This window comes from Mobula hypostoma, chromosome 9, assembly GCF_963921235.1.
Source record: "Mobula hypostoma chromosome 9, sMobHyp1.1, whole genome shotgun sequence".
Classification (NCBI taxonomy): Eukaryota; Metazoa; Chordata; class Chondrichthyes; order Myliobatiformes; family Myliobatidae; genus Mobula; species Mobula hypostoma.
Genome location: NC_086105.1, coordinates 9,226,390 through 9,251,284, shown reverse-complemented (window position 1 = coordinate 9,251,284; position 24,895 = coordinate 9,226,390). Strand labels below are relative to the sequence as shown.

Here is a 24,895-nt window from a genome sequence, read left to right as displayed (position 1 = left end):
TATGCAGAAACAATGTTTAAATGTGCTTCTTTGTATTTTTCACTTAATTCTCAAACTTAACGGAGAAAATTACTGACTGATAGGCTGATTTTTTTAATTATCAGATTTATGATTTTTCTTGTTTCTGAGTTCTACCCTTTCTCAATTTTATATTGCACCTGACAGAGTATTAATTGCTTAAACTAAATGTGTCTCATTACAATCAGAGTTTTTTTCCTATGTTTTTAAAATTTTATCAGAAATCTTATAAGGATTGTACCAAATCTACAATAATACTGTTTAACTTAGGCTGTATAACAAAATACAGCAAAATCAAATCTTCTACCAATGGCTCTTAGTCCCAGAGGCTATTTTCAAGCCAATAAACTGAACACATCTCATCCATAATTCTTATCACAGAGGCAAAACTAACTTGTCCAATTGCTCATCTTTTCCCAGCTGACATATACTATCAGCTTCAATAAAGTACATTAGCATGTAATTCATACTGAGATCCAAATAATCCACCGGATTTCAAAGCCTGTAACAATATTTTGCCTCTATCAAGAGAAAGAAATGGTGAGTCTTCTCATATTTGTACCCATTTACATTTTGTTTTTTACATCTACTTTCTTCACTACTCTTTCAGTGGATCTGTCCTCGTTGGGACTCAACACCCCTTCTCTGTAACTGCATCCCCTACAGTCCCAGCTGGCAGCAACATCTCAAGCTCCATCATGCTGAGCACTGGTACCCCAGGGCTGTGTGCTGTGCCCGCTGCTGTTCATGCTACTGACTCACAACCGCACTGCCAGATCCAGTTCAAACCACATCAACTTCGGTTGTGGTACAACAGCGCTGGCCTCAACAGCAACAACGATGAGCCGGCATACAGAGAGGAGGTAGGGGGGCTTGTCAAATGGTGCGAGAACAACCACCCGAATCTCGGCATGGACAAGACAAAAGAGATGATTGTGGACTTCAGGAAGGCACAGGTCAACCGCTCTCCATTGCACATCAATGCCTCTGCTGTGGAGAGAGTGAAGAGCACAAAGTACCTTCGTGTTCACATAACGAACGATCTAACCTAGACCCACATCACCTCCTCATTGATCAAAAAGGCACAACAGTATCTTTTCTAAGGAGATTGAGGAATGCAAGGCTCCCTGCCCCACTCAAACAACCTCCTGCAGGAGCATCACTGAGAGTGGCCTGTCTGGCTGTTTCATTGTGTGGTACAGAAACCAGTCTACAAGACCCTACAGAGGACAGCAAAGAGCACCAAAAGACCACAACAGTCTCCCTCCTCCCTTATTTCTGACGTTTCAAAATTCAAAGTTCAAGGTACATTTATTATCAAAGTATCTATACCTTATTCAATCTTGAAATTCGTCTTCTTGCAGGAAGCCACAAAACAGGGAGTGTTCAAATGAAGGCTCAAAGCATCATTGAGGATCCCTACCATCCATCCCTCAATCACTTTGACCCACACCCACCAGGAACGAGGTACAGGAGCATATGAACTGAGATTGCCAGACTGGGTAACAGCTTTGTCCCTCAGTCTGTGAGACTAATAAATACCCTGCCATCACTGAGGTCTCGTCACCAGGACCGCGAGCAATTTACTGAACTGTTTACCTGTGCTGCACACTACATGAATTTTGAATTATATGGGGCAGCACAATGGTTTACAGTACCAGCGATCTGGGTTCAATTCCCGTTGCTGTCTGTAAGGAATCTATACGTTCCTTCTATAACCTCGTGGGTTTCCTCCAGGTGCTCTGGCTTCTTCCCATAGTCCAAAGACGTAGCTGTTGGTAGGTTAATTGGTCATTGTAAATTGTCCAATGATCAGGCTAGGAATAAACCAGGGGATGATTGCTGGGCGGTGTGGCTTAAAGAGCTGGAAGGGGCTGCATCTCAAAAATAAATAAATAGATTTTATTAACTTATTTGTAGTAATATTTTGGTTTACGTGCTGTGTGTGATATATGTTTTGTAGATGCACCATAGTGCAGAAGAACATTTTTTCATTTGGTTGTACATATGTACAGTCAGATAACAATAAACTTTAACTTGAAATTGAACTTGTAACTCCCTTTAGACACACGAGCATTTTTCACGACCAGTTACATTGCACTCCAGTAATAAGTTAGCTGTTCGGGATTCTCGCACTTGGATGTACTTTGTTCTATTGGTTTGTTTACTTACCGCAGACATTTACAAGTTACCTCCAGCATTTCGATTGCCAGCATAAAAATAGCACAATGTGATTAAATTTGGCCTGTCTAAACCTGCAGCTATGAACTGAAATTTGTCCACAACAATCATAGTACTGCACGATGAAAGGGCAGGAAAGACACTTTGAAAATGTAAATGTCGGGAAATTTCCTCAATGATTTTAGCTTTGAGGACCAGACCTTTGTCAGCAGCTCAATAGGAACAGTGTCAATATGCATAAACAAGGCAATTGCTGCATTTCTGGTGCGGTTACGCCAAGAGATCAAGGGATCTAAGAGCCGTGCCAAGGGATTCAAGGAAACTCCAGCTATTGCTTTCACAGCACACTTTTGATCTTTTAGTGAACGTATCAATGCAACCTCTGTACCCACACTATTGAACTACAAGCATAGGGCCCAGCTACACCATCAGTAACAGTGAAAAGCAAAATCTATGTCAACACGTCATGTATTATAATTTAATGTATGGATATGCAAATCAGTTTTAAATGTAAAGTTCAAAGTAAATTCGATTATCAAAGTACACACACGTCACCATATACAACATTGAGATTCATTTTCTTGTGAGCATAGTCAATAAGTCTATAGAATAGTAACTATAACAGAATCAGTGAAACACCACCCAGCTATGGCATTCAACCAGAATACCAAAGACAACAAACTGAAAAAAAGAGAGATAATCATTATAAATAAATAAACAATAAATATCGAGAACATGAGATGAAGAGTCCTTGAAGGTGACTCCATAAGTTGAGGGAACATTCCAGTGATGGGGCATGTAGATAAAAAAAAACAACAGAACAACTCATTCTTTTTTGCTCCACTTGCTAAACTAATCTAAAGGAACGTAAGCACTTGAGTAAAGAAACTTACAGTAGAAAATGTCATTCTGTTAATGATAGAGAGATAATAATGTGTATTCTGTTCTCTAAATAGGCCACCCAGTTAGAAAGATCTACTATGTGTCACGTACAACTTTATTGTGCTATGCAGTCAATAACTCCAGATAATTTATTTATTTATTTTTGGACTTATTCATTCCTACTTGTACTAACCCAATGTACATTTTAATGGAACCTTGGATCTATTCCTTTGAACTATAAATAAAGGTAATATACAAATTGTCACAGCTTGAACTAGCCACCACAGGGAGGTACAGATGACAATGCCAACTCCTTCCCATTCAACTGCCTATTGGCTAATAGTTCATAGGTATCACCTGTGCCTAGCTTGTAGCTCTGTATAAGTTCCTTGTTCTTTCTCCCTTGTTTCTTTGCAAAGTCTTGGAACAATCTTTTGCAAAAGAAGCCTTGGCTTTGTAGGAGTCTCCAGTTTCTGGAACTTGTTAATGCTTTGCTTTGGATCTTGACCTTGCCTGTGAGTTATTTGGACCCTCTACCTGTACCTTCCCTGCTAATGAATCCAGTAAAGCCTTGTTGGATTTTTTCTGCTAATTGCGTGTGACTCGTCTCTGCATCTGGGTTCGCCACTATTCAGTGTGAAGGAAGTTAAAACTGATGCTGTTACCTTGTCAGCTGTGATGCATATGCATTTATTGCAGAATTGGGAATTGTTGCAACCATGTTCTTTTAAATCAATGGAATCTGTCAAGCTCATACAGAGGCCCCATTCCACATTGTCTAGTATCTACTTAAATAGTAGTACAGTAGTAGTACTGGTGATACGAACACTTGAGTTGAGCATGATGTTCTCCTGAGGGTTGTCTATTGGTGGGTCTGCAGCTTATATGCTGTTCTCCTAAGGAGTAGTCTGTTGGAGGGTCCTCATGTGGCTGTGGAGGCTGATCCAGAATCCACACATTCTGGTGCAGAGTGGTCAAGAGTCAGTGGTGGCCGTGGTTAGTGGTTGGGTCTTTTGGTTGTTTGGTCTCCCGTTTTGCAGCTGTGACATTCTCTGTAGCACAGTGGAGGCTGGTCTTGTGTAGTGCAGCTCTTGATTTAAATAACTATGTGACTCAATATCATAAAAGACCTCTTGATGATATGGGGGACCAGTTTGTTGATCACCTCTGCTCCATCTGCCAAAAGCAGAACCGTCCTGGTGGCCAAACATCTTAATTCTGATTCCCATTCCCAATTTTCATTCCATGTCTGCCTCTTATGCCAAGACGAAGCCACCCCAGGGTGGAGGAACAACACCTTGTATTCTGTCTGGGTAGCATCCAAACAAATGACATGCACATTAATTTCTTCCTGGTTATACAAAAAAAAATCCTCTCCCATCCCTTCCCTCCCCTCTTCTATTCCCCAGTCTAGCCCTTTACCTTTCCCACCCACCTGACTTCAATGATCACCTTTTTAAACTATCCTTCCTGCACCTTTTTATTCTGGCATCTTCCCCTTTCCTTTTCAGTCCTGAAGAAGAGTGAGTTAGTGAGTGTCCTTATTTTCATAACCAATTACTATCTAGCAATGTGAGAAAGATGAATTTGAGGATGTACACCATTTAACTTTGATTCAAGTGCAAGTCTAAACAAAAAAATCATTTGATTATAGAAAGAGGAAATTCAGCCCATTAAGTTCATGGAACTCAATGTACGGCAATCCATTTTATCCTATTTGGTAAATATTACAAATAATTGTATTATAGCAGCACTTGATTTCTGCCCATTGTTGACTAATATTTGTCAATGTTATAATTAATAAACTAATTTGCAAACTTAAATTTGACATTTTCAGTCAGGAGTGCCAGGACATTCACAGTGGGCTCCAGTTAATTGAGACACATCGGGACCAGTACATTTTGGCCTAATTAAGCAACTGCCCCAATGAGCTAAGTTTCATGTAAATAGTTAAAGGCATAAAAAAGCAACATGTACAAAATGCTGGAGGAACTCAGCAGGACTGCCAAAGGGGTTTGGCCCAAAACATCGACTGTACTTTTTTCCATGGATGCTGCCTGGCCTGCAGAGTTCCTCCAGTATTTTGTGTGTGTTGCTCAGATATCCAGCATCTGCAGATTTTCTATTGTTTGTGAAGGTATAAAAAGGCAAAATGCCACTTAACTGAATAACAAATTATGCATTTAAATGAAATTAATTAGAATATCACCAATCCTCTGATGGTACTATAAATCTGTACATAACTGTCACCTCATTGTAGTAGACACTAGCAGTATAGTGGAATTCCCAATTAAATGGCAAGGAGTCCAAAATAAACAAAGGTAATACCAGCTATTTTCTCTGTTGTTAAAGAAGATAAAACGGTTGTCACAAATAAATGGCTACCCTGATTAACTAATGGCCCAATTAATCGGAATCCACGGCATATCTAATTGTGGGAGTAATCAGTACATTAATGGAAGCAAGAACCAGGAAATGATTTTTCTTGCGTGTGGTGAGAAATAAACAGTAAGACAATTCAGAACTCTGTGGCTTACTGCATTTTCAAGCATTCTGGCTTGGTGATGCCAGAAATGGTCAGGATAGAAAATGAAACTTTCACTACTTCAGCAATTTAGGTATAATGAAGAATTTGAAGGTATTGACAATCATCTTCAATGTTACAATGAAGATTTGGAGGATGCAATCATCAAAGGAATTGTATGAAGGCAGTCTGTACTGGATGTGTGTGCTGATTTTGTTCATTTATAGTCAATCAAAAGAACACAGCAACATACAATTCCTCCGTCGATAACTATTAGGAACTAATACTGTTGTGTTCCTGTAATATTGTAAATATAGTGTTTGACTAAGAATTGTTGTACATTTAAATAATTCATTGCATTGTATGCACACGCCTCCCTTAAAGAAAAAATTATGTAAGACATATTATTCCCAGCTCCATGTTTTTAATTCAATTAGTTTCATGTTTCGGAGCTACGAGGAAGTTTTAAACGAACTCGAGATGACTACCTACCTGTTGAAGCTCAGCAAGATATTCAAGTTTTTAAAAAAGTACCGTGATAAATGGTTGAATTTTTAAAAACAGCACAGCACATGCTTCTTCAAGAAGGGACAGAGATGTTTGAAGCAAAAGGCAAAAAAAGCTGACGAATTTAGAGGTTCGTAAACAGTGAGTTTGGAGAGGAGGGGTCTTCAATCAGGTCCACTGCCCGAGGATAAAAGGCAGCAGCAGGAAGTCACAGAGGCGTAATAAATCTTCGACCGGGGCGAATCCAGATATCGGAAGTTTGGAGGGGAGGGGGCTTCAGTCAGATCCACTGCCCGAGGAAAGAAAGACAGCAGCCACCAATTGGCATTTGGGATTGATTAGTAAGAGCAAATTAAAGGAAGGGAGGGCAGCTGCAGCAACCGCCATCAGAGTGGACACAGTCAAAGTTGGCTCTTCTGGGCTTCACTCAGAAGGGAAAGCTCAAGATTTTTCGTTCTCTTTGTATCTGCTGAGCTAGAGAGAGTAGGGATGACAGGTAGGATAGAGAAATGCTCCTCTTGCAGGATGTGGGATGGCACAATGACCCCCAGTGTCCCTGATGAATGCAACTGTGAGAAGTGCATCCAGCAGCATCTTCTAACAAACCATGTTGAGGAGGTGGAGCTGGAACTGGATGAACTCTGGAGTGAGGGAGCCTGAAAAGGTGATAGATAGGATGGATAGAGAGGTAGCTACACCCAAGGTGCAGGGCACAGGAAACTGGGAAGGGGAAAGGGGTTAAGGAGTCAGTGCAGTGTACCCCTGTGGCCATCCCCCTCAACGACAGGTATATCACTTCGGATACTGTCATTGGGGGTGGGGGGATGGAAATGATCTAACAGAGGAGAGTCACAGTGGTTGGTCTTTGGAACTGATGAGACACAGAAGGGAAGTGGGGAGAAGAAGTATGTTGTGGTGATAGGTGATTTGTTAGTTAGGGGAAACGGACAGAAGTTCTGTGGGTGAGAATGAGATTCCTGGATGATATGTTGCCTCCTGGGTGCCAGGGCCTGGAATATCTTGAATCGAGTCCTCAGCATTCTTAAGTGGGAGGTCAAAAGCTATGGTTCATGCAGTTACCAGTGACATAGATAGGATGAGTGATAAGGTTCTGGAGAGGGAGTTCCGGAAGCTAGGCACTAAGTTAAAGGGCAGGGACCTCCAGGGTTTTGATCTCAGGATTGCTACCCGTGCCAGGCGCTAGTGAGGCCAGAACTAAAAAGATTATACAGTTTAATACGTGGCTAAGGAGTTGGTGTAGGAAGGAGGGCATAAGATTTTTGGATCATTGGGCTCTCTTGCAGGGAAGGTGAGACCTGTACAGAAGGGACAGTTTGCACCCGAAATGGAGGGGAACTAATAACCTAGGGAGAAGATTTGCTAATGCTGCACAGTGGGGTTTAAACTAGAGTTGCAGAGGGATGGGAAACAGGGTGCTGAAAGAGTTAGTGGAGAGGTTTTGAAGGCAGATGTTGGAAAGACCTCATACAAAGTTAGGAATCGAAAGGTTGAGCATGGCACGACTAGTGTCCTAAACTGCGCATATTTCAATGTGAGGCAAATAATAGTCCTGAAGATTAGGTAGCTGGTTTACAAATTGAGATAATGTGTAGTGAGGAGAGGCTGTTAATAGGGCAAAATTGCAGTAAACAGGATGAGTTGCAACATAAAAGGACTAAAGGTGTTGTATCTGAACGCATGCAGTATATGGAATAAGATAAATGAACTTCTATCACACTTGCAGATTGGCAGGTATGATGTTGCAGGAATCACTGAACCATGGCTGGAAGACTAAAGCTGGGAGCTTAACATCTAAGGGGGCACATTGTATTGAAAGGATAGGCAGGAAGGCTGAGGGGGCGGTATTGCTCTTTTGGTTAAAAAATGAAATCAAATCATTAGAAAGAGGTAACATAGGGTTGGAAGATGTTGAATCATTGTGGATAGAGCTAAGGAACTGCAAGGATAAAAAGACCTTGACGGGAGTGGTATACAGACACCCAAACAGTAGTAAGGATGTTGCCTACAAATTACAATGGGAAATAGAAAATGCATGCCAACAGGGCAACAATAGTCACGGAGGACTTCAATATGCAGGTAGATCAGGAAAATCAGATTGTTGCTGGATTACAGAAAGGGAAATTTCTAGAGTGCCTATGAGCTGGCTTTTTAGAGCAGCTCGTGGTTGAACTCTCTAGAGGATCAGCTGTTCTGGATTGGGTGTTGTGCAATGAACCAGTATTGATTAGAAACCTTAAGGTAAAAGAACCCTTAGGGGAAAATGATCACAATATGATCAAATCCACCCAGAAATTTGAGAAGCAGCTGCAGTCAGATGTATCAGTATTACAGTGGTGTAAAGAAAATTACAGAGACATGAGAAAGGAGTTGACCAGTAATGATTAGAAAAGAACACTGGCAGGGATGATGGCAGAGCAGCAATGGCTGGAATTTCCGGAAGCAATTTGCAAGGCACAGGATATATACATCCCAAAGAGGAAAAAGTATCCTAAAGGTAAGATGACACAACCATGGCTAGCAAGTGAAGTTTAAGCCAACATAAAAGCCAAAGTGAGGGCATATAATAGAACAAAAATTAGTGGGAAGTTAGAGGATTGGGAAGCTTTCAACTACCAACAAAAGGCAACTAAAACAGTGATTAAGAAAGTAAAAATAGAATATGAATATGAGGCTAGCTAATAACATTAAAGAAGATACCAAAAGTTTATTCAGATACATAAAGTGTAAAAAAGAGTTGAGAGTGGATATGAGACCTCTGGGAAAACAATGCTGGAGAGGTAGTAATGGGGGGGACAACAAATTGGCAGACAAACTGCATAAGTATTTTACGTCAGTCTTCACAGTGGAAGACTCGAGCTGTATGGTGGAAGTTCCAGATGTCAGGGGTATGAAGTGTGTGAAGTTACCATAACTAGAGAGAAGGTTCTTGGGAAACCAAAAGGTCTTAACGTAGTTAAGTCATCTGAACTAGATGGGGTACACCCCAGAGTTCTGAAAGAGATGGCTGAAGATATCATAGAGGCATTAGTAATAATCTTTCAAGAGTCACCAGAGTCCAGAATGGTTCCTTAAGACTGGAAAATTGCAAATGTCTCTCCACTCTCAAGGGAGAGAGGCAAAAGAAAGGAAACTATCGGCCAGTCAGTCTGACCTCAGAGGTTAAGATGATGTTGAAGTCAATTATTAAGGATGAGATCTCAGGGTACTTGAAGCCACATGATAAAATAGGCCATAGTCAGCAAGGTTTCCTCAAGGGAAAATCTTGCCTGACAAATCTGTTGGAATTCTTTGAAGAAATAACAAGCAGGATAGACAAAGGAGAATCAGTTGATGTTGTGTACTTGGATTTTCAGAAGGCCTTTGACAAGGTGCCACACATGAGGCTATTTAACAAGCTATGAGCCCAGTATTTTACAGGAAAGTTTCAAGCATGGATAAAGTAATTGCTGACTGGCAGGAGGAAAAGAGTGGGAATAAAGGGAGCCTTTTATGGTTGGCTGCCGATGACTCGGTGGTGTTCCAAAGGGGTCTGCATTGGGGCCATTTCTTTTTACATTATTTGTCAATGATTTGGTTGATGGAATTGATGACTTTCTTGAAAAATTTTCAGATGATATGAAGATAGGTGGAGGGGCAGGTAGTTCTGAGGAAGTACCGTAGAGAAGCTACAGAAGGACTTAGACAGATTAGGAGAAAGGGTAAAGAAATGGCAGATGGAATACAGTGTTGAGAAGTGTACAGTCATGCACTTTGGTAGAAGAAATGAAAGGATTGACTATTTTCTAAATGGAGAGGAAATACAAAAAACTGGGGTGCAAAGGGACTTGGGAGTTCTTGTGCAGGATTCACAGTAATCTGGACTCTCCGAGACTTCTGTGTCTATGATCCAGTGAATTGTTCCAATCATCTCCAGTCTAAGTTCAAGCAAGCAATGTAGCCAGACAGATCACACAAACAGAAAATTTGGTGAATGTCCAGTTAATCGAATTTAGCCCTATTAGATAAAGGACTCATTTTGGCTAAAAACTTTTCTTCCAAAGAATAATTGACGACTTTTGTGACATTTCATGATTACAGATTGGGACCTAGAAGCTGATGATTAGGGCACAGAACAAGTTTTGAAATATTCTATTATACCTTATGCAGCCAGATTGGTTTAGATGTTTGATAAAACTCCCTCGATTCAATTCTCCTTCATCGAGCATTAAACCTTGTAGAGCAATTCATTATGTCAAGAGTCTGTTTATTAAATCGATCTGTGTGTCATCATTCTGTATTTCACCATCCATGTCAAAGCAATTTGACAAACCATGTCAAATCCGTTCAGTTCATAAACACAAGCAAGACTGCAGTTGCTAAAAATCCAAAGCAACACATAAAATTAGGGAGGATCTCAGCAGGTCAGGCAGCATCTATGGAAATAAACAGTCAGTGTTTCAGGCCAAGACCTTTCTTCAGGACTGAGAAGGAAGGAGGAGGACACTGGAATAAAAAGGTTGTGGAGGGAAGGAGGTTAGCTGAAAGGGTACAGGTGAAACCAGGTGGATGGAAAATGTCAATGGCTGAAGAAGGAATCTGAGAGGAGAGGAGAGTGGACCATTGGAAAGAGGGAAGGAGGAGGGGAACCAGGAGGAAGAAATAGGCAGGTGAGGAGAGGAAAAAGACTAGAGTGGGTAATAGACGGAGGGGGAGAGAATTTTTTTTCAGTTATCACTTTTTGTCAAATCAAATGAATGCTTCAATATACCATAACAATTGAGGAAGAACACAAAATTTTTAATACTTATTAGCTTCAAACTCTGGAAAATTATCTGTGAGGGTTGAAACAATCAAAGCTTATTTCAAATAAAGTCTTTCCTTCAGGCAGGAAGGAGATTCTCTGTATCAGTCTAAACAGGAATCAACTCAAGATAATCGGTCTGAAAGAAGTTAGCGCCACCAGAAGTATAAACTCCACCAGTTATTTTTCTATCTTTCCCTTAAGATAAAATGTTGTAACATGAAATTATCTGAAATTGGTATCTAACTTAACTGCCAAAACCAGTACATCTTGCAAAGCAGCTATTTTGTACTTGTAACTGTGACAAGTTGGAACATTAGATCTGAAATGTCAACTGTACATTTCCCAACATAGATGCTGCCTGCCCCGCTCAGCTCTTTAAGTATTTTGTATGTGTTACTCAGAACTTCTGCCATCTGCAGAGTCCCCTGCATCCTCTGTGCTCACGGTTGTGGTATAATTCTTTAATGTAGCAAGAACAGATCAATGCAATTGATGGCCTGAAATCAACCATTTTTTCCACTTCTGATAATACCCTTCCAACTGATAGAACATTACAGGATAGGCACTTCAGACCCCAGTGTAGTGCCGACCATTTAACTTGCTTTATGATCAATCTAACCTTTCCCTGCTACATAATCCTCCACTGCTGCTGCTACTGTGCGATCCAGAATCTCCGGAGGGGAAGGCCCCGAATCCTCAGCTTTTCCTGTTGCTTGGCAGCCGGGGCCAGGGTCGAAGCGCTCTGCAGAGATGGTGCTCAGTGCTCGGTGTCGGAGGGCTGATCAGAGGCTCGAAGTTTTCGGACAGACTCAAGAGTCGGCTGTGGTCGGGTGCTTCCAGTGTGCTGCATCGGCAAGTTTGAGGCACTGAAAGTTCACGGCAGGGAGAGTTTTTCTTCCTTCTACCGCCTGCGTGAGATGATGGGGCTATTGGGACTTTGAGACTATTTTTTACCATGCCCATGGTCTGTTCTTTATCAAATTAAAGTATTGCTTTGCACTGTTGTACTATATGTTATAATTATGTGGTTTTTGTCAGTTTTAGTCTTGGTCTGTCTTGTGTTTCTGTGATATCATACTGGAGGAACATTGTATCATTCCTTAATACATGCATTACTAAATGACAATAAACGAAGATTGAGTGTCCTCATAATCTAATTTATCTATCATCCATGTGCCTGTCTACAAGATTCTTAAATGCCCCTAATGTATCTGTCTCTACCACCAACCCTGGCAGGGTATTCCATGCATCAATCACTTGCTCTGTTAAAAAAAAACTTATCTCCGACATCACCTTAAAATTATGCTCCTTTGCATTAATCATTTCCATCCTAGAAAACAGTCTCTGGCTGTCCACTCTTACCATCTTGTACACCTCTATCAGGTCACCTCTCATTCTCCTTCATTCCAAAGAGAAAAGCCCTAGCTCGCTCAACCTACCCTCATACGGCATGCCCCCTAGTCCAGAAAGCATCCTGGTAAACTCTGCTCCACTCTCACATCCTTCCAGAGTTGAACACAGTCTAACCTGGATTTTATAGAGCTATGTTATGACACAGCCCTTGAACTCGGTCCTCCAGCTAACGAAGGCCAGTGCACCATATGCCTTCTTAACAACCCTATCAACATGCACAACAACTTCGAGGGTTCTAAGGGCCTGGACCCATGACCTGTCTTCCACTCTGCTAAGAATTCTGCCATGAACCCTGTATTCTACCTTAAAATTCAACCTTTCAAAGTGAATCACTTCACACTTTTCCCAGTTGAGCCCCATCTGCCACTTCTCAGTCCAGCTCTGCGTCCTATCAATGTCTCATTGCAGAGTACAATGACCCTCCATACTACTTACGTCTCCAGCAACCTTCATGTTGGCTGCAAACTTATCAACCCACCCTTCCACTTTCTCATCCAAGTTATTTATAAAAATCACAAAGAGCAGGAGGTCCCAGAGCAGAGTTCTCTCCATCTACTACCATCCTCTGTTTCCTATTGGCAAGCCAATTCTGTATCAACACAGCCAAGTTCCCCTAGATCCCTGCCTCATGACTTTTTGTATGAGCCTACTATGGGGAACCTTATCAAATACCTTACTAGAATCCATTTACACCATATTCACTAGTCTACCTTCATCAATACGTTTTGGCACTTCCTTAAAGAATTCATTCAGGCTCATGAGGCAGGATTTGGCCAACACAATGACATGTTGGCTATCCCTAATCAGCCCATGCTTCTCCAAATACTAATAAACCATAAAAGAGAGCGAGGGTCAAGCAGAGTGACCATCATTGGAGTGGCCGTGGTCGGAGCAGGGGCTAAAGTCAGAGTGGGAACTTGCAGGCTTTGACTCAAGAGGTTTCAATGAGAAGAGGCTGAGGCCAAAGAAACAGGTAAGAAGGGTAGGTTTTCCCTTTCGTTATTGCTGATTTGGTCTTGGTTGCCCAGAGTACTCTGCAGGCAGGATGGCAGATACAGCAGTAGAATGTCACAAACAAGAAAATAGAGCAGACAAATGAGTGGCTAAAGAGATGGTGCAGGGGACAGTGTCATTGGGACCTTTTCTGGGGAAGGGTGTACAAGTTGGACAGGTCGCGCCTGAACTGGAGGGGAATCAATATCCTGGTGGGGAGGTTATACTAGATTTGCAGGGGGGTGGGAACCAAAGTGAAAGGGCAGGGGATGGGGTGGTTAGTGCACAAGTAGAGACAATGTGTGGGGAATTTGTGAGGAAGGATAGGCAGATGATTGAGCAAAGATGCACTCAGTCAGATGGTTTGAGGTGTATCTAATTTAATGCAAGAGGTATCATAAACAAGGTGGATATACTTAGAGCGTTGATCAGTACATGGAACTATGAAGCTGTGGCCATTACTGAGACTTGTATGTCTCAGGGGCAGGAATGGCTGCTGAGAGTGCCAGGCTTTAGATATTTCAGAAAGGACAGGGAGTGAGGCAAAAGAGATGGGGGCATGGCATTGCTAATCAGGGATAGTATCACGGCTGCAGAAAAGGAGGAAGTCATGGAGGGATTGTCTACTGAGTCAGTGTAGGTGGAAGTCAGAAACAGGAAGGGGCAATAATTCTACTGGGTGTTTTATTTTATAGACCCCCTCCCCCCATCAAGGAGCAAATAAGGAGGCAGATTCTGGAACAGTGCAATAATAATAGCGTTGTTGTGATGGGTGATTTTAACTGCCCTAATATTGACCGGCATCTCCTTAGAGCAAGGGGTTTGGATGGGGTGGAGTTTGTTGGGTGTGTTTGCGAAGATTTCCTTTCACAATATATAGGTAAGCCAACTAGAGGAAAGGCTGTATTTGATCTGGTATTGGAAACGAACCTGGTCAGGTATCAGATCTCTCAGTGGCGAGCATTTTGGAGGTAGTGATCACAACTCTATCTTCTTTATCTTAGCGCTGGAGAGGGATAGGAGCAGACAATTTGGGAAAACATTTAATTGAGATGGGGGAAATATGATGCTATTAGGCAAAACTTGGGAGCATAAATTGGCAGCAGATATTCTCAGGGAAATGCATGGCAGGAATGTGCAAAATGTTCAGGGAACATTTGCATGGCATTCTGCATTGGTACGTTCCACTGAAGCAGGGCAAGGATGGTAGGGTAAAAGAACCATGGTGTATGGTTGTAGAGAATCTATGGTTGTAGAAAAGGATGTAGAAAATCTAGTTAAAAAGAAATGAAAAGCTTACGAAAGATTCAAGAAACTAGGTACTGTAGAGCTCTAGAAAATTACAAGGTTGCTAGGAAGCAGTTCAAGAATGAAATTAGGAGAGCTAGAAGGGGCCATGAGAAGGCCTTGGCAAGCAGGATTAAGGAAATCTCCAAGACATTCTACAAGTATGTGAAGAGCAAGAAGGTGAGCCGTGTGCGAATAGGACCAATCAACTGCGTGTGCATGGACTCAGAGGAGGCAGCGGAGGTACTTAATGAATACTTTGCAGGGAAAAAGACCTTGGAAATTGTGGTGATGATTTGCACTGGACTGAAATGCTTGGGCATAAAGACATTAAGAAAGAGGATGTACTGGAGCTTTTGAAAAGCATTAAGTTAGATAAGTTGTTGGGTCGGAACGAGATATACCCCAGGGTACTGTGGGAAGTGAGGGAGGAGATTGCTGTGCCTCTGGATCATCAATAGAGATGGAAGAAGTACCAGAGGATTGGAGGGTTGCAAATGTTCACTTGTACAAGAAAGGGAGTAGAGATAACCCAGGAAATTATACACCAGTTAGTCTTACTTCAGTGGTGGGCAAGTTGTTGGAGAAGATCCTGAGAGGCAGGATCTTCCAAGTTCGCTTTGTGAGCATTTGGAGAGACATAATCTGATTGGGGATAGTCAGCATGGCTTTGTCAAGGGCAGGCCATGCCTTACAAGCCTGATTGAAATACTTGAGGATGTAACAAAACACATTGATGAAGGTAGAGCAGTGGATATAGTGTATATGAATTTCAGTAAGGCATTTGATAAGGTTCCCCATGCAAGCCTCATTCAGAAGGTAAGGAGGCATGGGCTCCAAGAAGATCTTGTTTTGTGGATCCAGAAATGGCTTGCCCACAGAAGGCAAAGAGAGGTTGTAGATGGTTCATATTCTGCATGGAGGTTGGTGACCAGTGGTGTTCCACAGGGATCTGTTTTGGGACCCCTCCTCGTTGAGATTTTTATAAATGACTTGGATGAGGAAGTAAAAGGGTGGGTTAGTAAGTTTGCTGATGACACAAAAGTTGGGGGTGTTGTGGATAGTCTGGAGGGCTATCAGAGGTTACTGCGGGACATCGATCGGATGCAAAACTGGGCTGAGAAGTGACAGATGGACTTTAACCTAGTTAAGTGTGAAGTGGTTCATTTTAAGCAACACACATCAAAGTTGCTGGTGAACGCAGCAGGCTAGGCAACAGGAATTCTGCAGATGCTGGAAATTCAAGCAACACACATCAAAGTGGTTCATTTTGGTAGGTCAAATTTGAAGACAGAATATAATATTAATAGTAAGACTCTTGGCAGTGTGGTGGATCAGCAAGATCTTGGGGACCATGTCCATAGGATACTCAAAGCTGCTGCACAGGTTGGCAGTATTGTTAGGAAGCCGTATGTCGTGTTGGCCTTCAACTGTAGAACTGAGTTCAAGAGCCATGTGGTAATGTTACAGCTATATAAGAGTTTGGTTAGACCCCACTTGGAGTACTGTGTTCAGTTCTGGTCACCTCACTACAAGAAGGATGTGGATACTATAGATAGAGTGCAGATGAGATTTACAAGGACATTGCCTGGATTGGAGAGTACGCCTTATGAAAATAGATTAAGTGGACTTGGCCTTTTCTCCTTGGAGTGACAGAGGATGAGAGAAGACCTGACAGAGGTGTATAAGATGATGAGAGGCATTGATCATGTGGACAGCCTTAGGCTTTTTCCCAGGGCTACAATAGCTAACACAAGGGGGAATAGTGTTAAGGTGTTGGGAAGTAGGTACAGGGGAGATGTCAGAAGTAAGTTTTTCACACAGAGAGTGGTGGGTGTGTGGAATGCACTGCCAGCAACAGTGGTAGAGGCGGATACAATAGGGTCTTTTAAGAGACTCTTAGATAGGTACATGGAGCTTAGAAAAATAGAGCACTGTATGGTAGGGAAATTCTAGGCAGTTTCTAGAGTGGGCTACATGGTCGGCACAACATTGTGGGCTGAAGGGCCTGTAATGTGCTGTAGATTTCTATGTTCTGCTTGTCTAGATGTTCCACATCTTTTGTCAACAATGGTTCCTTAACCCTTTCATCCTTTCCCTGCCTCAATGGGGAAAACCTATCCAGAACACCCAGCAAGTGCTCCCTAAACAAACTTCACATTTCTATTGTGCATTTGCCTGAGTACATCTGCTCCCAATGTACGTGCCCCAGTTCCTGCCTAATGGCATTATAATTCACCCTCCTCCAATTAAATACTTCCCCCTATCATCTGCTCCTATCCCTCTCCAAGGTAAAAATGATGGTGCAGTGGCATTGTTAATCAGGGATACTATCACAGCTCAGAAAGGGAGCTCATCATGGAGGGATCATTCACTGAGTCGGTGTAGATGGAAGAAGGGAGCTTATGTGCCATGTCGTATGACGTGGGCAATCATGGTCTGTCCATGACCATGATTGCTCTTGGCAACTTTTTCTACAGAAGTAGTTTCCCATTGCTTTCTTCCAGGCAGTGTCTTTACAAGATAGGTGACCCCCAGCCATTATCAATACTCTTCAGAGATCATCTGCCTGGAGTCAGTGGTTGAACTACCAGGACTTGTGATATACACCAGCTCCTCATAGGACCATCCACCACCTGCTCCCATGGCTTCACATGACCCTGACTGGGGGGCTAAGCAGGTGCTACACCTTGCCCAAGGGTGACCTGCCATCTAGTGGAGGGAAAGAGCACCTTACACTTCCTGTGGTAAAGACGCATCTCCATTCTGCGACCCAAGTATTTTTTAGACCACCCTATAGCAACAAAGACAAGTCTGTTGTACTATATAGTAAAGGTCAGCAAGTTGAGTTCACTGTGTCCAAAATGTTCTCTGATTAAGAGATCCAAAACCTGACATGGTACATTGCATAGCTCCAAATCCAATATGGCCTCTGCTCTATTTGGCCTGTCTACATATTGAGTCAGGAATCTTTCCTAGACACACCTAACTAATTCCACCCCACCCAAATGTTTTGCATAAATGAGGTTCCAATCAATATCAAGGAAAATGAAATCACCCATGACAGCAACCCAGTTATTTTTGCGCCTTTCCAAAATCTGCCTCCTGGTCTGTTCCTTGGTGTCTCTGTTGCTAATAGAGTGATTGCTCCCTGTTACTAACTTCCACACACTGACCCAGCAAACAATCCCTCCACAATATCCTCCCTCTCTGCAGCTGTGATAATATCCCTGATTAACAATGTTACTCCCCCACCTCTCTTACCTCCCCCTCTGTCCCTTTTGAAACATCTAAAGCCCGGAACATCCAGCAGCCATTCATGCCCCGGTGGCAGACAAGCCTCTTTATTGGCCTCAACATTATAGCTCCACTTACTGATCCATGCTCTAAGTTCATCAATCTTGTTCCTGATACTTCTTGTGTTAGACACATTTCAACCCATCCAACTAGGTGCAATTTTGCCCTATCAACTGCCTAACCTTCCTCATGAGGGTGGCAAGGTGGAGATACATCTCTACCAAAGGTGTAAGGCGTTCCTTCCCTCTACTAGCCTACAGGTCACCCCTGGGCAAGCTGAAGCACCTGCTTAGGCCACCCTCCCCCTACCCCCACCCGATCAGGGTCATTTGCAGCCATGGGGGCAGGTGGTGGACGGTCGTATGAACAATTGGTGCATATCACAAGTCCTGGTTATGTGACCACTGACACCAGACAATCTCTGAAGAGTATTGATAATGGTTGGGGTTACCCGTTTTGTAAAGACACTGCCCAGAAGGCAATGGCAAACCACTTCTGTGGAAAAGTTGTCATGAACAATCACAGTTATGGATAAGACTATGATTGCCCACATCATATGACAAGATACATAATGATGATCAGCATCCTTCCTCACAGACTCTCTACAATGCTGCATCTACATGTATACCAACTGCCCCATCCTCTGTCCTATCATTGTCCCACTGAGAGATCCGACACCTGACGTGGATTATTGCCTAGCACTAAATTCAATATGGCCTCTCCTCCAGTCTGCCCGTTTCCTCTTGTACCCCTGCCAAACTAGTGTAAACCCTCCCCAACAGCTCTAGCAAATCTGCCCACGGGGATATTGGAACCTGTGCTTTTTGTACAGAAGATACCTTTCCCAGAAGGGATCCCAATGATCCAGAAATCTGAAACCTTTCCCCTGCACAGATTCCTCAGCCACACATTCACCTACCAAATCATCCTAGTCTTACCCTCAATGGTGCATGGCACAGGCAGAAATTCAGAGATTACTACCCTTGAGGCCCTACTTTTCAGCTTCCTTCCTAACTCCCTATAAGACCATAAGACAAAGGAGCAGAAGTCGGCCATTCGGCCCATCGAGTCTGCTCCGCCATTTTATCATGAGCTGATCCATTCTCCCATTTAGTCCCACTCCCCCGCCTTCTCACCATAACCTTTGATGCCCTGGCTACTCAGATACTCTTTCTTTCTATTCACTCTTATTCACTATATTCACTCTTCGGGACCTCATCCATTTTCTTACCTATGTTGTTGCTGCAATCAGGAAGAAGGTATGGGAGCCTCAGGTCTCACTCCACCAGGTTCAGCCACAGTTCCTACCTCTCAACCATCAGGCTCTTGGACCAATGGGATAACTTTACTTGCCCATCATTGAGATGTTCCCACAACCAATGGACTCATTCTCAAGGACTCTTCATCTCAATATTTATTGCTGATTTATTTGTATTATTGTTTCTTCATTTGCATTTTCAGATTTTTGTCTTCTACACTCAGCTTGAATGCTCTAATTGGGCAGTTTTTCATTGATTTTGATATAGTTATTATTCAATAGATTTATGGAAATGAATCACAGGGTTGTATGTGGTGACAGATGTGTACTTCGATAATAAATTTGCTTTACACTTTGAACTTTGGTACCAATATGCACCATGACTTCCGGTTGTTCACCCTCCCCCTTTAAAATGCTGTGGATCTAATTTGAGCCATCCCTGGCCCAGGTACATGGGAGGCGAGATACTATCTGGGTATCCCTTTCACATCCACAGAATCTCCTGTCTGCTCCCCGAACCATTGAATTCCCTATCCTACCACTCTGCTCTTCTTTCCCTTCCCCTCTGAGCTACAGAAGTCAAACTAAGTGCCAGAGACCTGGTTTCTGCAGCTTTCCCCAGTAGGTCGTCTCCCCTCACTGCGCCCCCCCATACAGTATCCGAATCAGCACTTTTGTTATTGAGGTGAACAGCCACAGGAATACAATGCCTTACAGAGGCAGCATCCATCATTAAGGATCCCTACCACCCGGCACATCCCCTCTTCTCACTGTTACCATCAGGTAGGAGGTACAGAAGCCTGAAGGCACACACTCAGCGATTCAGGAACAGCTTCTTCCCCTCTGCTATCCGATTCCTAAATGGACATTGAACCCATGAACACCACCTCAATACTGTTTTATTCTACGGCTTTTTTTTTTGCACTATTTATTTTAAGTTACAGTAACTAATTAACAGACATATATGTATTTACTGTAATTCAGTTTTTTCTCTATGTTTATTTATCATGGATTACATTATACTGCTGCCGTAAAGTTAACAATTTTCACAACAGATGCCAGTGATACTGAACCTGATCCTGATTCTGTACTGGCTGCTCATTTCCTCTATCTCGCCTACTTGTCTCCTGCACATTAGGGGTCACTATCTCCCTGTAGCTCATATCAATCACATCCTCATTCCTCGTACGAGCGGAAGGTCATCGGGTTGCAGCTCCAGTTCCCAAACATGGTTTTAAAGGAGCTGCAGCTGGATGCACTTCATGCAGATGTAGTTATCGGAGAAGATTGGAGATCTCACGGAATTTCCACATCTGACATGAAGAACACAACACTGACCCTGGATTCACTCTCTGTGCACTAATAGACAAAGAAAGAAAGAAACTTTCCAGAAACTTACCTTAGCCTTCACCTCTTCGTGCCTAAGCTTCCTGTGCCAAAGCCTCAAATACTGCACTCTAACACTGATCCACTCCAACAATGGACACTCCCACAATGGCCCCTCTGATTAAATTTAACTTCTTTTTCCAGTCACTTGCAAATTGCCTAATAAATCACAATAACTGAATTGTGCCAGAAAATTTGAAACCCCCACTGTCTATTTAATTCTCATACTGAGTCTCCCCCAAACAAGACGGCTCATGATGACTCAGTGAATCTTTTGTAAGTGGGACCCAGAAATGATTGTGAGTTTCTAATAATTTTGCATCAATGTATCCTGTTTGTTCACACAGCAGTGTAGCGGATAGCATGATGCTATGACAGCTCAGGGCATTTCAGATTTCAGAGTTCTGTTCCAATGCCGTCTGTGAGGAGCTTATACGTTCTCCCTGTGACTGTGTGGGTTTCCTCCAGATGCTCTGGTTTCCTCCCCAAGTCCAAAAACGCACCAGTTAGCAGGTGAATTGGTCATTATAAATTGTCCTGTGATCAGGCTTGGGTTAAATAGGTGTGTTGCTGGGCGGTGCAGCTTGGCAGCTTGTTGGACAGAAAGAGCCCGTTCCACACCATATCTCTATATAAAATCACAGTCCGGCAGGTGGAAAAGCATCACTCCAGTCCAATGTGAGCATACACATCTAATCACTTCGGAAAGCTGTTTGCCAAAGGTACTTATTTTTATTTTCTGATGGTCAAACAGCCCGGTTTGCCATTTAATTATTTTCTGTTCTTAGAAATATTACCTGGGCACTGAGCTTTGTGGTCAGAGTGGTGTGGGTCTATGAAGTCTGGTTTTCCCACAATGATGTAAGCAGTAATGGGTGGCAGGTTGGAATTACGCCTCTACCAAAGGATAACTAAGATTTTCTTCCCTCCACTAACCTGTAGGTCACCCTTGATCAAGGTGTAGCACCTGTTTAGCATCCCCCCCAAAAAAAAATCAGGGTCATGTGAAGCCATAGGAGCAGGTGATGGTCATATGAGCAGCTGGTGCAGATCACAAATCCAGGTCATGCAACCACTGACACCAGGCAGACAATCTCTGAAGAGTATTGATAATGGCTGGGGTCACACCTCTTGTAAAGTCACTGCCCAGAAGAAGGCAATGGCAAACCACTTCTGCAGAAGAACTTGTCAAGAACAATCATGGTCATGGAAAGACCAGGATCGCCCATGTCATACCACAGGGCCCCTAAGACTTAACTCCTGTGATGAGGATGTTTTAGGAAATTATCATCACGTTAAACCGCCCCTCTGGTCTGACAAAGTGAGTGTAGTATCTTTAGTGTCTGAGCAACACTTTGGGGTCAACCGTGAGGATCAAAATACATTATCGGCACCAAAACGGGCTTTCAATAGTTTTCTCTAATTTGGCCTCATATCATCGAACGACCAGAACAGCAGCCCCTGCTGGCACCACGTCAGCAACCTAAACATCAGGAGCAAGTATCCATACAGTTTGCCTTCCAATCGCCTAGAATTGTGTAATTCAAGGATAATGGCGCTGCTACACAACTGAAATCCAACCTTTATTTAAAAAGTCCACAACAGTCAACGCATGACATACCTTGTGGTACAGCACTGATTTCGGAAGGGTTTTAACATTGTACCTCGATACATAGTAACCCACTAGTATCTCGTTAGATCACATTTAAATCTTTAAATTATTCTATAGTAATTAGAAATCTTATTCAGACCTGTGCGGATAATCAATATGTCTATCATTTCCTGTTCTTTTCTAGAGCGACCTACTGGATTGTATAAGTGGATGGTGGATTGCATCATTCCAACATATATACATCATGATACAACGTTTCACATCGCCATTCTGCGCTATATAGCGGTTTCTGCGATAGTGCAATCGTCCCTCAGCACACATTTCTTTACATATGCAAATTAAATCACAGCTAAATTTTCTTCACTCATACTGTTTGCTAATAGGCCAAGGTAGTACTTAACCACTCTTAGAAACTTACCTCATCTCCCCAGATGTCACAAACGGGCTCCGAAAGAAGCCAATCAGTTCCCCTATATTGTCGCCGTAGTTTATTTTTACGGTGTAGCGTTCGCGTGCCTTGAGGGGCTGAGCCAGACTAATCACTAAAACTTGAGTCTTCGGGTACATGAAATACTTTCTGACGCCCAGGGGGACAGAGCTGTTTGCGACAGTCACCTCTGCCCCTTGAACCGACAGTTTGTCCGCATGCAGTATAATGTGTTTGGTGGAGTTCACGCAGTCAATGCGAATGAGGACCGCTCCGGAGAAGGTAAAGTTGTCCATGAAAACAGTTAAGTTCAGATCGTAGTGAGAGGGTCTTAGAGAAGAGGGCAATCTCACCTGTGCCCAGGGTAGATCCGTAGCTTTACCCCGGCCCTCCTTGCTATGGTTGAACTTGCCTCCACTGTACAAAGTAGTGTTCACTATCCTCTTGATACTTTCGACGCCACACTTCTCAAATTTAACGCTCAGCAGCACCGCTATGATTGTGACTATGATGAGACCCAAGATGGAAATGGCGAAGCCGAGCACGAGTCTTTTGTGCACGGTGATGTGCCTTTCGGTGGTCCTGGGCCGAACCACCATTGAATCGGCCCACTGATCGGACAGCCCTCTTCCGTTTCTGGTTGAGTTCTCCTCTATGACCATCTGCGTGAAAGGCATGCCTTTGTCTCGCTTGTCGTCTATTAAAGCCATCAGAATCCCTGTTGCTATTGTATACAAACGGCGCAAGTGCCAGACTAACTCAGATAATAAGTACTTTTGTTCCAAACGGGCAAAGAGATCCCATCTCCCGATATTAATTTATATATATAGTCTTTTAACATTGGTCTCTAAATCAGTAACTAAAGTGACCGTGTTCTTAGTTCCAAGATAGTTAAATTCCACCTGTCTTTTTTACTGCTGCCAACTTCAGATATGCGCGGTTCGGCATTTTTTTTCCTTCAGGAGAAAATCAGACTGTTACTGTGGTAGCAAGTCACTGCCAACTAAGTAACGGAGGTGAACGATTAAGACTCCACGCTGCTCTATGTTCCTGGACAGCCCTCCACAGAAAAGTGCCATTCATCAAAGTAACAGCGTCCACGTCCCTCCATCTGCAACCTGCTCTAGCGAGAGAGAGTAAGAGATTAGGCTGAGCAGAGGCATCAGGGGAAAGACCCAAATAAAGCTGGCAGATCGTATCGGAATGAATAACTGCTGTTTCATTATGCACCCGGGCTTTCGCTATAAACCTGGGCTATTTGATTTGAAAATAGTCAATAATAAATTTCCCATTTTAAGTTAGAGCGCCATTCCCAGGTGCTCAAAAAAAATGGGATGAACGAATGCATCTGTACCAACGAGTGGCAAATCTATACAAAAGGTAGAATTCCAATGATAACACCAACGCCCGTCACAAACACAGCATTAGAATAAATCGTAGCATCTATCACATCGCCGAAGCCCTGTCGGTTGTTACACGGCTTCGAATCCCTGCTGCACCTGTGCACGTCCCGCCGACCTTTTCTTCCGAAACCAGCACGATAAGTCAAACAATCAAGCCAATCCAGAGGTAAATGCGTTTGCGTTGTCTGGATATCGGCTCTTCTACGATATAGCAAAGGGAAATTATAACACCACACCCCCTCCATATTAACTATTCATTTTGCAAATACCTTAAAATGTTGAAATAAGCGTGAGCAAATTCTACACACATGTACAATTTACATAAGGAATATAAATAGAAGCGATTTTTAAAGTCTCAGACAGAAACGTGCACCATTGCAAAACGTTCACTGCAAACATTGATAGTGAAGAACGAGGTGTGTTCCTGATGAGGTTGAGGAAGATGTGCCGAATTGCTTGCGGTGCAGGATGCGCTTTCCCCCCCTCGCTGGCCTGCTCCGGAGTTGCCTCTCGTTTTCCCGCGGCACCGCTTGCGCCCAGGAGAGAGCCAAGGCTGATTGACAGGGAGTTGCAGCGGCTCGATTGATCCGCCCGCAGTCTCTGCGTCAGCGAACTGCCTCTGCCCACCCCCACCAACATCTGTAGAGGGCAATTGGCATCTCCACCCCACACACCAATCTCAGCCACCCATGGAATCCTATTGCAATTACGAATCTGCTGCAGCTTGGTATTTTTAGACGTTAGAAATGCCGCCCACTCGCAAAAATTAATACACCTCTAAATGAGTTTTAAAACTTGTAGAATAAAGCTGCAAATAATCCTTAGTATACGTAGCACCTCTCTCATAATTGTCGGGATCAGAAAATCATGCATTTCAATTTGTATTCTATAGAACTGGACGGA

The 24,895-nt window shown here is 43.0% G+C and overlaps 1 protein-coding gene across 4 annotated transcripts in view; it reads right to left on the bottom strand.

Annotated features, from left to right (window-relative positions):
* The window catches only part of LOC134351501 (thyrotropin-releasing hormone-degrading ectoenzyme-like), a 152,425-nt gene extending 127,768 nt beyond the window's left edge, over positions 1 to 24,657 (bottom strand). The window contains exons 1-2 of one of the 4 annotated variants that reach the window (XM_063057731.1): positions 24,262 to 24,657; positions 22,581 to 23,707 (exon numbers count right to left, since the gene is read on the bottom strand). In XM_063057731.1, coding sequence (XP_062913801.1) covers positions 22,581 to 23,299 — 719 coding nt within the window. In that variant the 5' untranslated portion in view covers positions 23,300 to 23,707; positions 24,262 to 24,657. Of the gene's footprint in view, positions 1 to 22,580; positions 23,713 to 24,261 lie in introns of all 4 variants that reach the window. The other 3 variants (XM_063057729.1, XM_063057728.1, XM_063057730.1) reach the window with 3 other exon arrangements.
* Between the last annotated feature and the right edge of the window lie 238 nt (positions 24,658 to 24,895).